Raw genomic sequence first — 15,498 nt, forward strand, 5'->3', positions numbered from 1 at the left:
TTACAAGTAATCTAAAGATGAGTTGAGTATACAGGAGAATGTACATATGTTTTATGCAAATACCATGCCATTGTATCTAAGGGGCTTGAGCATCCGTTTATTTTGGTATTTGCAGGGAGATCCTGGAGCTCATCTCCCCAAGATACCGAGGGACGACTGCATTCACAGAAGTATTATACAGCTCTGTACGTTTGTAGTTACGAGGCTGATAACCACATCAAGTACACTTACCAGGGAGGGCAGGTAGTTTTCTCTGCCCATGCTCACCTGTTGTAAGCATTTGACGACTTCTCTGGGTTTGGTGGGAGAGATTGACATGTTGATGGTGATTTCTGCCCTGGGCCCAGCAGAACGTGTAGCCCGTGTGCCACATTGCCTGTTCCGGCTGTGAGATCCTAAGTGCTGTTTATTTCCTACCGAGTCCCTAATTTCAGCTGTTACTCCCTAGTTATGGCTGAGGTTGATTATATACTAGATATACTTAATTTCCATGCTGTGACTCCTTGATACATGACATCATCAACAACCAATCAGAGCTCTTGAGCAGCCTGAAAACCACTGAGTTGCTGTCATTCTAGCCAGGAACAGAGCACTTGACGTTTTAATTTAGCCTGTGCCGATTTCTGCTGGGAAACAGAACGGTTGGAGATGTTCCCAGGAGATCCTTATCGTGCTTTTCTTGGACTTTTGGGGGAGCTGTGCCTTCTAGGTTGGAGGCCTGTGAGGCACACGGAGGGAGACTGATTAGGAGCTTGGAACCTAGTTTGGGATCAGATGAGGAATGACCCCTAAGCAGTGTTTAGGAATTTGAACTTTATGTATTTAAGAGTGCCAGAGGTTTTACAGTGGAGAAATGACACAGTCTTACATTTATTTCAGAAAGAAAATTCTGGAATCAGTATTGAAAATGGGCTGGGGAAAACAAGACCTTGACTGAACTCATTTTATTTCCACTGTCTTTGGAATCTCATCATTCCTTTTTGTAACTACAGAGTCTCATACTTGGTTCATTTTTTTACTCCTTTCACTTAATTTTGCTTTTTTAAACTATATCCCGGGCTGGTATTGTGGTACTGTCAGTGAAGCCGCTGCCTGTGACGCTGGCATCCCATGAGAGCAACCATCGAAGTCCTGGCTGTTCGACTTCTTCTTTTTTTTTTTTTTTTTTGACAGGCAGAGTGGACAGTGAGAGAGAGAGACAGAGAGAAAGGTCTTCCTTTGCCGTTGGTTCACCCTCCAATGGCCGCCGCGGCCGGCGCGCTGCGGCCGGCGCACCGCGCTGATCCGATGGCAGGAGCCAGGAGCCAGGTGCTTTTCCTGGTCTCCCATGGGGTGCAGGGCCCAAGCACCTGGGCCATCCTCCACTGCACTCCCTGGCCACAGCAGAGGGCTGGCCTGGAAGAGGGGCAACCGGAACAGAATCCGGCGCCCCGACCGGGACTAGAACCAGGTGTGCCGGCGCCGCAAGGCGGAGGATTAGCCTAGTGAGCCGCGGTGCCGGCTGTTTGACTTCTGATCCAGCTCCCTGCTACTGCACCTGGGAAAGCAGCAGAAGATGGCCCAAGTTTTGGGTCCCTGCACCAATGTGGGAGACCTGACCTCAGCCTGGCCCAGCTCCCGTTTGGGGAGTAAATCAGTGGATGGAATCTCTCTGTCTCCTTCTCTGTTTTCCATCTCTCTCTGTAACTCTGCCTTTCAAATAGATAAATACTGCCGTTGCCGCGGCTCACTAGGCTAATCCTCCGCCTTGCAGCGTTGGCACACCGGGTTCTAGTCCCGGTCGGGGCGCTGGATTCTGTCCCAGTTGCCCCTCTTCCAGGCCAGCCCTCTGCTGTGGCCAGGGAGTGCAGTGGAGGATGGCCCAAGTGCTTGGGCCCTGCACCCCATGGGAGACCAGGAAAAGCACCTGGCTCCTGGCTCCTGCCATCGGATCAGCACGGTGCGCCAGCCACAGCGCGCCGGCTGCAGCGGCCATTGGAGGGTGAACCAACGGCAAAGGAAGACCTTTCTCTCTGTCTCTCTCTCTCTCACTGTCCACTCTGCCTGTCCCCCCCCCCCCAAAAAAAAAAAAAGAACAAATAAATAAATCTGTACGGGGCGGGGTGGGGGACACCCTACACTAATGTTTCACTGCTTGCTGTCTTTCCTGTGTCCTGTCCCTCTCATTCGGGCTGTTGCAGAGGGGTCGTGTGTACCAACACTGTTCCTGTTCAAGTGAGACTGGTGGAGCTGGTGACCATTCCCCTTTGCTGTCTTCCTGCTGGAACTCTGGTTTATGGCATTTGCTGTCATCCATTGTCAGCTCCTTAAGATGCTGTCTCTTGACCTCCTTGGTGTAACCCTCTGCTGTCTCTCCTGTCCTTCTAGCTATGTCTTTCTCTCTCTCTTTAAAGATTTTATTTCTTTTTTTTTTTGGGGGGGGGGGGACAGGCAGAGTGGACAGTGAGAGAGAGAGACAGAGAAAGGTCTTCCTTTGCCGTTGGTTCACCCTCCAATGGCCGCCACGGCCAGCGCGCTGCGGCCAGCGCACCGCGCTGATCCGATGGCAGGAGCCAGGTGCTTCTCCTGGTCTCCCATGGGGTGCAGGGCCCAAGCACTTGGGCCATCCTCCACTGCACTCCCTGGCCACAGCAGAGAGTTGGACTGGAAGAGGGGCAACCGGGACAGAATCCGGTGCCCCGACCGGGACTAGAACCCGGTGTGCCGGCGCTGCAAGGCGGAGGATTAGCCTAGTGAGCCACAGCGCCGGCCTAAAGATTTTATTTATTTATTTGAAACATAATTACAGAAAGAGGGAAGGAGAAACAGACTGAGGTCTTCTATCCACTGGTTCACTCCCAAAATGGCTGCAATAGCTGGAGCTGGGCCAGTCTGAAGCCAGGAGCCAGGAGCTTCTTCCAGGTCTCCCACGTGGGTGCAAGGGCCCAAGGCCTTGGGCCATCTTCCACTGCTTTCCCAGGCGCATTAACAGAGAGCTGGATTGGAAGAGGAGCAGCCAGGACTCGAACTGGCACTCATATGGGATACCTGCGCTGCAGGTGGAAGCGTAGCCCACTGTGCCACAGCGCCGGCCCCTTTTCTAGATATTTGCAATCCTTATAGTATTCTCTTCCTCTGTGCTGTAAACATCACTTCTCCCCAGGGCCATGTCATGGGCCACTCTTTATTTTTCTGAGCCCTTCCTGACAAAATTCAACTTCATCTTTGACTTTAGCCACTGCTCTTAAGCTCATAAATCTGGAATCTGCATGTTCTCCAGGTTCGTATTTTGGACTGTCTCTTCTCACAGGTACCCAAGTAAACATGTTGGAAGTCTATCTTGTTAGCATTGTTAAAGCATACACTAACAGAGGGTATGATATACCCCGGTACAAAGTGAACATATATCACAGATTTCCTTTAGCTCATTAATTAGTGAGGGTACCCATAAGATATCAGGACCAGTTCTGAGGAGAAGCACACATCTGTAGCCAGATAGGGAATGCTGAGGGGCCTGTAAAACTGCCCAGTATCCACCAGGCAGTAGTCCGTTGCATTCCACTGGACGCAAGTTTTTGTCTTCTGTGAACAGGAGTTATTTGCATTATTTTCAGTTTTCCAGAAGTTACTTCTGTTTCAACATACTTAAATTAGGTTATTCTAAGACAAACGAAGGAGCAGGTGTTCTCTGCAGGCTTGAAAGGGAAAGGCTATGCAGTCATTTTTTTCTGCCCATTTCAAAACCTTCCACAGTTTTCCTGGCTCCATCTCCACACTTGCTCTCCTGCTCCCCTGTCCTGTAGCGCAGTGGGGGTCACGTCCACATAGCAGTGTTAGAAACGTCAGCTCTGCGCGCCACGTCTCCTTTCATTCTCCTGTGCCCTTCTGGTTAGCAAGCCCTACTGTTCTGCTTCTCAGCCACTGGTGTCTATTCCTCCCTTGTTCTACTTTTTATGATACTGCCCGCGTTTTCCTTCCTTCCTCCCTCCCTCCCTTCCTTCCTTCTGATTGATTTATTTGAAAGAGAGAGAGAGAGATCTTTCATCCGCTGGTTCACCCCAAATGGCTGAAGCTGGACTGATCCGGAGCCAGGAGCTTCTTTCAGGTCTCTCATGCTGGTGGCAGAGGCCCTAGGACTTGGGCTGTCTTCTACTGCTTTCCCAGGCTGTAGCAGAGAGCTGGATCAGAAGAGAAGCAGCTGGGACATGAATTGGCTCCCATATAGGATGCAGGCAGCACAGGCAGAGGCTTAGCCCATTGTGCCACAGCGCTGGCCTCCAGAGTTTTCTCCTGAAAACACATGCTTCTACTTCTCATACTTTAAGACATTTCATTTTAAAAACAGATTTATTTATTTGAAAGGCAGAGCGACAAAGAGAGAGATCTTCCTTCTGCTGGTTCACTCCTCAAATGGCCATAATAGCCAAGGATGGGCCAGGGTGAAGGCAGGAGAAGAAACTCCACCTTGTTCTCCCAGGTGGTTGGCAGGGGCTCAGATGCGTGGGCCATCTTCTATAGCTTTCCCAGGCGCATTAACACAGAGCTGGATCAGAAGCAGAGCAGCTAAGAATTAAACCGGCACTCCAATTTGTGATGCTGGCATCGCAGGTGGCGGCCTAACCTGCTGCACCACACCCCAGACCCCAGAATATTTCATTTTTGAGTAACATACACGGTAACTCTCCATTTGATATAACTTAGAAGGCCCTGCATAGTTGTTATCCAGCCTTACTTTCCTAGCTAACTGTACCGCTCCTTTCTTGCTAACCTTCCGCCGTTCTCAAGCTTCATTGAGTTCACTCTGTTCCGCGGTGCTTCTGTACCTTACCACTTGCTGTTCCCTTGTCCTGGAACAACTTTCACCCTGGTCTCACTTGCACGTCCAGGTCCGGCTCTTGTCCTCTGTCTTCCGTGAGTCAGGTTGCCCTGGTCCTGGGCACAGTCAGTCCGGCCTCGTTCCTGAGCACAGAGAATTGTGCTTCTCTTGCCTTCTAGCTGCTGCTTCTAGATGGGAGGGGGTTCCCAGGCCAAGACCTTGTCTCATTTGGCTTTGACTCTTGTGTTCAGCACAAGGCCTGATGCCTTGCACATCATTAGTGGCCGAATTGAGAATGACTAAGGTTTTCAAAAGGTCAGGGGACTTAAGTAGAAGGGGATATGTAACTAAAACACAGAGGAATTGATTCGGGTTTTGAGCGTATTGGAGATGTTTCTGTTACACGTAGAAAATGTAGGTTGTAGTTGAAAAATAGGAGAAGGCAATAAATAAATAAATAAAGCGAGCGTGCCACTTGCATCCAGGTATCCTGGTCTTGCAGGTTGTTGAGACGTAGGTAGAGTGAGAAGAGAAGCCACGTGAGAAGACAGTAGCGCTGCTGACTGCCGGGCAGAGAACGAGAGCAGAAGTGAAACTGAGAGCAGTTAGCTTTCTTCCTCTGTAGCAGAATATAGTGACCTAGGAGAACATTTAGGGGCTCAGAGGTTTTGTTTTTTTTTTTTAAAGGATCATTTGTGTCTGTGTGTGTGTTTCTTTTAAAAATAACATGAATATATATTTGTAAATATGAACAAAATATTTTAACATTTTCTTATATTATCAGTTCCTGGCCTTTACCATTCAAGAATGGTTTCTACACTCTGTAACAGAAAAAAAAAATTCTCGTGAAACTGGCTGCAATACTGACTTACTGCCATTTATGTTTATCTTGAGATCAGTTCATTATTTCCTTCAAGGGCAAGGGCATAATCTGTTTTGCCTCTGGGGAGGGGGGACGACGGTCATCTTCGTCAGAGAAGGAAGGATTCTGTGCTTTCTTTGCTTGTGGGTTTCCTCTTGTTCACTTTTGACCTGGATGTTGGTGGTTATGTTCCAGTCCTCCTGCCTATGCCCACGAGGATTGGGAGTGGAGTGGACTCCAGCAGCAGCACGTTCATTCCAGTAGAGATTAGAAACAAGGAGCTTATTGCCCTGCTTGTCAAGGCTCAGGACAGAGAGGAGGAAGAAGCCAGTATAAAGGTTTTGGTTTTGGAAAGAAGTTGGAATCTCCTGACCCTGGGACCTTAAGATCCACAAACTTGCTGAAAGAGAAAGTACTACCTTATTGAAAGGTAAGATATTAAACTGTTCTAAGGTTTAAGCTATTTTAGCCACATAAAGCATATTTTTCTTAAGCTATGAATTCGAGCACTCATTTTTGGCAAGCTGAAGTTTTTGTGACATAATCACTCATCCAGCCCTGTGAATAGTGAGGCCACCCCTTTATAAAATGTCACTCATTTTTAAATGACATTGACTGAATGCCAGGCATTGTGCTAGGCCTTGGATATACAGAGATTACTGAGTTGCGCTGCCTACCTTCTGGAAATTCCAGGAAAAGAGAAAGCTGATAATTACAATGTGATAAGTGCTATAATAAATAGGTACTAAGCATAACAAGAGAGGCCCAGCTGGGTCTGAGGCAGTAACACTTATACCCCAAAGCATTCGTAGGAACTCATGGGGTTGGAAGGAAGGGATGGACTTGAAGTAAGAGAGAATTGAGTTTTCAGTAACACGGATATGAAAAAGCATGTCATATTGGAAGAACACACCAAATTCTAGAAATTCCTCTCTGGATGTTTGCAGTGGAGGAAAGGGGAGAGAGTGATGAGAGAGGTTGTTAGGTAGGTGAGTTTGGGTCAGTTGTGGAGGCCTCATTGCATGCCAAGGAAATTTTTACTTTGGCCACTGGGAAGCAATGGAGATAAAAAATGAAACCTAGTTCCAGGTTGGGTTGGGGAAAAAATACATACATGCTGTTCGAGTAAGAATGTACCTTAACTCTCGGAGTCCTCAAGAGAAAGACGGTCCTTTTTGTTTTGTCTTTCCTTTGCTGATACCCTCATGTTCTTACTGGCTTAATTCTAAACTCTGTGGGTTGCTGAAGAATGGGCCTTTTGATTAGGCTATTGAACTCCTTTAGTACCAGTCTGTGTCAACCTGGAACTTGTGCTGAAGTATATGAAAGTTCTAAGTCCCAGAGTGAAGAGTGAATAGATCAGACAAATACTAGAGCAAGGTAGTGGCCAACTTTCAGTTAAAAAAAAGTTTTTAAGAAACAGATTGTGAGAGAGCAAGTTCCATTCTCTGGTTTACTCCCCAGATGTGTACAGCAGCTGGGAACATAATCTAGGTCTCCCACATGGGCGGCAGGGACTGAATTCTTTGAGTTGTTATTGTTGTCTCTTAGGGTCTGCATTGGTGGGACACTGGAGTCAGGAGCCAGAGCCAGGAACTGAACACAGGACTTGTATGTCTTAACCATTAAGTTAAATGCTTGCCTTGTGTGGCTGATTTTCTGGTCTGTCTAATCGTGACCCAAAAGCAGTGTCAGAAATTCACAGTGACTCCAGGCTATCCTGAGAGAGTCAGACTTGACTCTGAGGTATTTTGTAGGAACTCAGTGCTTTGAGGACTCACTCGGGGCCCTGAATAGACCGCACAGGCTCTGCTCGCCGTGAGAGGCCAGGGTGTAGATCCTGGAGTTGCGGGTGCTGGAGGATTGGTGACAGTGCTCTCGGAGGAGGTCAGGACATGGTGAAATCGCGGTGAGAGGATGGTGACCCTGGGGCAGATCTGGGTGAAGAGCTTGAAGGGAGATGATATCTGCATCCCACGGAACATGACCTTCACCGCATAAGAGACCAAAGAAGAGAGAGTAGCTGTTGGACACGTGGCATCCACATAGCAGGTTTCAAGGACGCTCGAAGACCTTGCTCACGGCCAGACTGGCACAGGGCTCACGTAGGCGCTCGTGCTGGAGGAGCGCAGAAAGCTGATCTTAGTGCAACATTTGCTCTCAGCTACTGTAATCTAGTGCGAGCAAGAAGAGCCGTGTCTCAGAAGGCAGCTGCCGGGACTGGGAGGCTGAGTTAAAGTCAAGGATTTCAGAGCAAAAGCAGGGCCAGAAAGCCAAAAAGGTGGGAGAGGAAGAGTTCTGGAAGGATACCTTGAAGTACTGACGATGAAGACACATTAGCAGATGGGACCTTTAGTCCGAGGACTGTCTGCGTGACTTCTGTGCGCTCCTTCTAGGCGGGAGGCTCTGGACCATGGTGACGATGGCTTAAAGGAGGAGTAGTGGCGTAAAGACAGTTGCCACCAGAAAACCGATATGGCAGGAGAGAGATCCAAGGATTGACTTGGAAATAGCTGTCTGAACTCACCCCTCCTCATGTCACAGGCTGCTCTCATACTGGCTTTCCGTTTAGGACCATGAAGTAGTCTCTAAGTACATGCATATCCAATTAAGCTAGATATGAGTTTATCCAGTTTCATATTCTAGTGAGAGGTAAAAAATATTTTAAGTGTAATGAAGGTAGAACTGTTACTGAGAATGTTCTCACTAAAATTCAACTCAGTAGAAGATATATACTGATTTTAATGGCTACAGAGAAGATTTTTGTCATTAGCCAACTTCTTATTTTAAATCTAAGAAACTACATATTGACAAGGCTGTGAACAGACCTCAGAGCATCTGTGTGGTAGCAAGGCACTAGGTTTGGATTTTGAAATGCTGTTGGCTGAGAACCTGCAACTTAATGAATTTTGGAGAAGTCCTCCTACGAAAAAACTCTCTAAGTTAAAAAAGGTTTTTAATTCTGTCATGGTTTTGACTACAGTCACATATTAGTGATTTTGTTTTGGTCTTAGTGTTCATCTTTAACATTTTTTTGAAATGGGATAAGGTGAAAAATAGGGTTTCCTGTGGAATACAAAGCACACCTGTGACCTTGTTGAATAGCTCCTAAACCTATGTAATGTCATAAAACATCAGCATTTATCTTTGTTAGAAATTGACTAGGGGCCTACGTTGTGTAGTAGCAGGTAAAGACGCCACCTGCAGTGCCGTCATCCCATATGGGTTCTGGTTCATGTCCCAGCTGCCCCACTTCTGATCCAGCTCTCTGCTATGGCCTGGGAAGGCAGCGGAAGATGGCCCAAGGCCTTGGGCCCCTGCACCCTTGTGGGAGACCTGGAAGAAGCTCCTGGCTCCTGGCTTCAGATCAGCCCAGCTCTGGCTGTTGTGGCCATTTGGGGAGGGAACCAGTTGATGGAAGACCTCTCTCTCTCCCTGCCTCTGCCTCTCTGTAACTCTGCCTTTCAAATAAATAAATAAATAAATCTTAAAAAAAAAAAAAAAAAAAAAAAAGAAAGAAATTGGCTAGAACTGGAGGGGACTTTAGGGAATGCCCTATGTGTGGGCACTCGGAGCAACATTTCCGAATGCTGCAATTCTGTCCGTGATCTGTATGCTAGTCCTTTATGAACTGGGCTGTGACAGTGTATTAAAATAGTAAAGCACAACATGTTTGCAACATGCTTTTGAGTAATGTGTGTCATTTGGTCTTTAAAGCAACCAAGTAGGAAGAGTAGGGCAGCCGTTATACATGAAGAGCAGGGCTCGGCGAGGCCGCGTATTTTGACCAAGGTCAAAAAGCCAGACTCTGACCATTGTCCTACATGCATGTCCCCGTGTTTCTTTGAAATGGAGCACAGTTCAGTTTTGTAGGCACAAGCTGATTTCATCTGCTTTTTGCTTAATCATTGCTTTCGACAGAAAGCCTACGCAAGACTTGAACATGATTGTGAATATATTTGTGTAAACAAATATCTGTGATATACATTTTTCTGTCAGTCCTTGAGAGTAGATGTCAGCCTTAAGTCGTAGGAACATGTGACATCTTTGTTAGCACCACGAAAGGGGCACGATTAGTTATTATTAAAGTGTTTCTGTTTTCCCAGGAGGACTAACCGTACCCAGGAATTTGGGGAAATGTTTCTGTTATGCTCTTATACCTCATGTTGAAGTTATGGAAATAAAATCTTTGTATGCCTTTGGTAACTTTTTTGATTTTGACAGTTTCAGTTCTTTTTTACTCAGCTTAATCGAATGTAATTACAGAATTATAGATTTAACAGATGATAAAGCAAGGCCATTTACTGAAATGTGCAATGAAATTGGATGTCTTGTCGTGTTACAGGATGAAGAAACACGGAAGGATTATGACTACATGCTGGATCATCCGGAAGAGTACTACAGCCATTACTACCATTATTACAGCAGGCGCCTAGCCCCGAAAGTGGATGTGAGAGTAGTGATTTTGGTCAGTGTGTGTGCTATCTCAGTGTTTCAGGTGTGTATCGACGGACCTGTCTGTGTGCATGTGCGTGAGGGCACGTGGCCGAGTGCTAGCCCTTAAAACTGAGCTGTAGGTACTCTCGTACAAGTTCACTTGCAGTTAAAATTTATATTTTACGTTAGAAAAACATTTATTCAACCAATTGACAGTATTGAAATTTTTGCCAAGGGAAAATCTTAGAAATTAATGGAGAATAGTATTATGTAACTACAAACAAACAAAAAACCCTAAATCCTTTCTCACTGCCCCTTCTAGAGTATTTCCCACATAGCAGCCAAATTGAATGGCAGCCAGATCATGCACCTTCCAGTGATTTCCCGTTCAACTTGAGAAGAATCCCAACTTTTAAATAGTCTAACAGGTCCTGTCTCCCATCCACCTGTGCCAGGGGTGCTGGCCGTCCCTGGAACAACCACTGTTGGCTGTATATTTCCACATGCCCCCTGAGGGTGCTTCTGCTCAGCTTCAAAACCACTGAAATGGATTAGATGTCACTTTTTTGGGTTGTTTTAAAATTCACAAAAATTTAACTCAGCCTGAAGGAAAAGAACAAGTCAGGTGACTAGAATGAAGCAATGTGCTAGTTTGAATATGACTTCTCTGGTTGAATGATGGTATGGTGCAAGAATGCCTATAGGAGTTTGTTCATATGGTTTAAATGTGTCAGTTTTCATAGAAATACTGCTGGACAAAGGAGAGAGCAGAGGGCATTTTACTTTTTTGTTAGAATCCCCAGGTAACTGTTTTGTTTTGCTATTCTTAATGGTTTGCTATTATACTATTTTAGGATGTTATTTATATAACTACTACATTCATTCAGTAAAACAGAAACAAATATGTAGATGCACTATGTGAGGATCAGGGCTTTTTTGTTTGTTTTTGATAACAATCCTTTGTGATTGAATATATTTATGAAGTAAGTTAACATTTTCCTGTCCACACCAGCAGAATTGAAACACGTTGGATCTTTCAGTTCAGACTGGGATAAGCATTGCATGGTATATATAGATGGTCTAGGAAGGAGGTAGGAAGGAGCGTAGTCATTTGCATGCTCAACCAATTTCTCAGCAGCTAGTTTTTGCCATGTAGTTCTTCCTCTAGTAAGTAGGTTGCAGTTTGAAAATAAAAAAAAAGAAAAGGAGGTAGTGATCCAGGGAAGAGCCAAATAGATAGTCAAGATGTAACGTCACAGGAGTGTGTGATGCCGTGGGCACACCCTCTGCTCGTGGGCTTCTCCTGTCTTGAGGTCAGTGGAGCTCCCCTTTCTGAGCCAGCCTTGAGATCCAGGGACACGTTGGCATTGTTCAATTTTAATCTGAATGGGTTTCTTATGTGATGGTGTTCACCAAGGTTCTCTACCATTGCTTTAATTCAGATGAATTTTGATGATAAAAATGACATGTTTTCTTTGTTAAATATTCTAGTTTTTCAGCTGGTGGAATAGCTACAATAAGGCAATCAGCTACCTAGCCACAGTGCCCAAATACCGCATCCAAGCTACAGAGATCGCCAAACAGCAGGGACTGCTCAAAAAAGCCAAAGAAAAAGGAAAAAACAAAAAGTCCAAAGAGGAAATGCGTGATGAAGAGGAGAACATTATCAAGAACATTATAAAAAGTAAAATAGACATAAAAGGAGGCTACCAGAAACCTCAAATACGTGATCTTCTCCTGTTTCAAATTCTCTTAGCTCCTTTTCACCTGTGCTTATATATCGCCTGGTACTGCCGGTGGATCTATAATTTTAACATCAAAGGCAAAGAATATGGGGAGGAGGAGAGACTATACATCATTCGTAAATTTATGAAGATGTCAAAATCTCAGTTTGATAGCCTAGAAGATCATCAAAAAGAAACATTTCTTAAAAGGGAGCTCTGGATAAAGGAGAATTATGAGGTGAGTAGTTATTCTGCTGTGACCTAGCATCATCCATACCAAGTTACAATGGGGTGCGTGGTGAGGGGTCACAGAGGTGTGCTCAGATTCTAAAATCCAAGAGCTAGGTAAAGAAATAGAAAATTTATTTTTTAAAAGATTTATTTATTTATTTCAAGGTCAGAGTTAGAGAGAGGGAGAGACAGAGAGAGAGCTCTTCCATCTGCTGGTTCATTCCCCAGATGGCCACAAAGGCCAAGGCTGGGCCAGGCCGCATCTAAGAGCCAGGAGCTGCCTCCAGGTCTCCCCTGTGCGTGCTAGTAGCCCAGGCCCTTGTGTCATCTTCCCACTGCTTTCCCAGGCCACTAGGGAGCTGGATTGGAAGTGGAATAGCTGGGACTAGAACCAGCTTTACCTACTCCACCATAACCTTGGCCCCAGATCTTTGTTGAGCAGGACTGAAAGTACAACTGCATTTGGTAGTGGAGCAGGGGGTTTTTAACATCGAATTTGTCTTTGTAAATGATGGATTTCAGATACTTTATTAATTCTGAAGATAGTTTTAACCGTAGCCTTAATTTGTTGTGTTAAACTGCGTGGGACAATATGTCTGCAAGAGTGTTACAAGTTTCCGTTGCTGGCAACAGCTGTAATTTAGTCCTACCCAAATTTTGCTCCAATTATTGTAAACATAGTTACAGAGATTTTTTTTTTTTTTAACTTAGAATAAGAGGTGGACATTTTGTTGAAAGAACTGTTCATTTCAGTTGAGCATAGATGGTACTGTAGTAACAAGTATTTACAATATTTTATTTTATTTTTAAAGTAGATTGTCTGATTGTAATGCCCCTAAACTTTGGGCATTTTCACAAATACAGGACTGGAGCACAGTGGAACCTTCTTTAGAAATCTGGGCTTTGTTTATTTCAGTTTCATAGTCCTTCATTTTTATTTGTGATACCTTAAATAGATTTTACTGAAAATAAACTTTTGGCTTGAATTATATTTAAGTAAGCTAACTTACTATGAATTGCCAAATGTTTTTGAAAGTTGATTTATGAACCTGTTTATAAATAATATAAAAATCAAAGGTAGAATACTATTTAGTTCTTAAGCTAGTTGAGAAGTTTTCTAAATAGATTAAACAGGCCCAGTCCACAAAACTGTGTCTCAGAGTTCTATCCTGTGCAGGATTACATGTATTTTATACGAGGTTATTTTAGTCATTACTTCCTAGTATCTGAAAGTAAACGAGGTACTTGCTAAAATCTAATGTAGGCTAGGACATGTGGTGCAGCAGTTGAGCTGCTGCCTGGGTTGCCTGCATCCTATAGCAGCCCCAGTTGTTAAGTCCTGGTCCTGCTTCTAATTCCAGCTTCCTCCTACTGGGAGCAAGTGATGGCTCAGACACTCGGGTGGGCGGAGACCTAGATCGAGTGTCAGGTTTCTCGATTGGCATGGCCCAGCCCTTGCTGTTGTGGGTATTTGGGGAGTGAAATCCACTGACGGAAGATTCTCTCTGTCTCTCTGCCTTTCAAATAAGTGAACATTAAATAGTTTTCATAAAGTCAAGTCTGATGTGGCTGTGAAACTGTGTCAGCTAGTACATTTAGCTTCAGTTGGCATCCACTAAAGTTCTAGAAATACAGATGTTCTTTGTTCTTAATCCGGGTAGTTTATTTAACCTTCTTTGGAAACTTTAACAAAAGATGTTTTGATAAGCCAGTAATTATCTTTGAAGATAAAAGTAGATGTAAGTTCATTTTGGAGAGAGTATTTTTTTCCTTGGTTAAGATCAGCAGATCTGAAAGTTATCAGTTAAAATTAATAGTTGGTTCTCTAATGGTGTAGAAAGGAATTGGTGAGTCCTTTTAAACTCAGCTTATGCGTGATTTCAATGAAGAAAATAAAGTATTCCCAGATTACAGAAATCAGTGAGTTGTTATTTTTTCATAACACTGAATGTTAAAACACTTACTTGATTGGCGTTTTGGGGAGAATGATTACAGAAGACAAACCATTAAATACATTCATTGGAAACTTTTACCTAAAGTTACATTTGAAAAAAGTAAATATGCAGTAAAGCTAATGGCCATGTTACCTCTGCACTGTAGAGTCATTTAGTGTGGTTTCTTATGTGGATAGGTGTATAAACAGGAACAGGAAGAAGAATTAAAGAAAAAACTGGCCAATGACCCCAGATGGAAGAGATACAGGCGCTGGATGAAGAATGAAGGGCCCGGGCGGCTAACGTTTGTGGATGACTGAAGACTGGCCGAGTGCTCCTGTGCCAAATGTTCATTGTGATGTTGTTCTCATAACTGAATTATTTTAGAAAGTTATCAGCTGCTCCTCAGCAGTAACTGAAATCCCTCAAGGATTTGATTACACAGAATAATGTAGACATTGAAACTTTCCCTTAAAACTTTATACATAAGACATTTACAACTGTTCAATTTTTATAATCTATTTGTGGCTTTTGTTAAAAAAAAATTGAGATGAAATTTATTCATTGTCATTTACAAATTTTATATGTTTAGTTACAAGATTTGACATGAAAATTTATTAGATGCCATTTAAAATTTTATGTGTTAAGTGTTTATTCTTTAAGTGGTTCCTTATTTTTTGTTTCAGGGCTGCATTTTTCTGCTCTCATGGTCTCTCTATTTTCACAAAACAGAAAAATTATAACAGCATTGAACTGCATTTTTGTATCTTTCTAGACACCGACTTCCTTAGCAGAATGATTTGATTATCATGTCATCTTCATTAAAAGCTGTGATAGGACTGAAATGTATCCGACCTAACCTCTCTAGGAGAGTCTTGTGCTAGAAGAGTCTTTATAACACCCCATCATCAGAATCCTGAACAAGATCAGAAACTCTCCAGGAGAGCAAGCCTACCCTCATGTCCTTGTAGGATGATCCTGATGACGGTCTCATTATAGGACTGCAATGGTGTTCTCAGACATTTCTCCAGAAAGGACCTTGTACAAAGGTCCTTTGTACCGCAGTATCGCTCCCTGTCTGCCTCTCTCTGACACTGCTCTTTCCCTTCAGTTACAAAACATGGCAGGGCACAAACTGTGTACTGGAAAATTGTTCATAAAACACTGAAGGCCTTGAGTGGTGCAGTTTCTTGTACATGAGAGCATCTACGTGCATTTTAACCAGGAAGAAGAGATGCATGGCTGTGTGCTGTTCTGTCAGCCAGTGAGATGTAAGTGTTCTATGTGTGTAGGAGGGACAGTGAATGACACGTAATTTGACTGAATCAAGCATGCTACTGCACCGAAGCATCCAATGCCCCTGTTACAGGATTTATCCCATTGCCTCATAGGAATAAAATGGTTGCAATATATTGTAAGTTTCTTGTTATGGCATTTTAATTAAAGTTGAACATACTGCTTTTGCATTGTGTAGTTTTAAAAAGCGAGTGCAGTGTAGTATAAAGGTGCGGAATC

The 15,498-nt window shown here is 44.0% G+C and overlaps 1 protein-coding gene across 4 annotated transcripts in view; it reads left to right on the top strand.

Moving 5' to 3' along the window:
- The window catches only part of DNAJC25 (DnaJ heat shock protein family (Hsp40) member C25), a 38,519-nt gene that overhangs the window by 4,870 nt on the left and 18,151 nt on the right, over positions 1–15,498 (top strand). For 3 of the 4 annotated variants that reach the window (XM_070078261.1, XM_070078297.1, XM_070078345.1), the window contains exons 2-4: positions 10,003–10,155; positions 11,586–12,056; positions 14,181–15,254. In XM_070078261.1, coding sequence (XP_069934362.1) covers positions 10,003–10,155; positions 11,586–12,056; positions 14,181–14,303 — 747 coding nt within the window. In that variant the 3' untranslated portion in view covers positions 14,304–15,254. 4 annotated transcript variants of the gene reach the window in all.

This window comes from Oryctolagus cuniculus, chromosome 1 (genome assembly GCF_964237555.1).
Source record: "Oryctolagus cuniculus chromosome 1, mOryCun1.1, whole genome shotgun sequence".
In the NCBI taxonomy this organism is placed as follows: Eukaryota; Metazoa; Chordata; class Mammalia; order Lagomorpha; family Leporidae; genus Oryctolagus; species Oryctolagus cuniculus.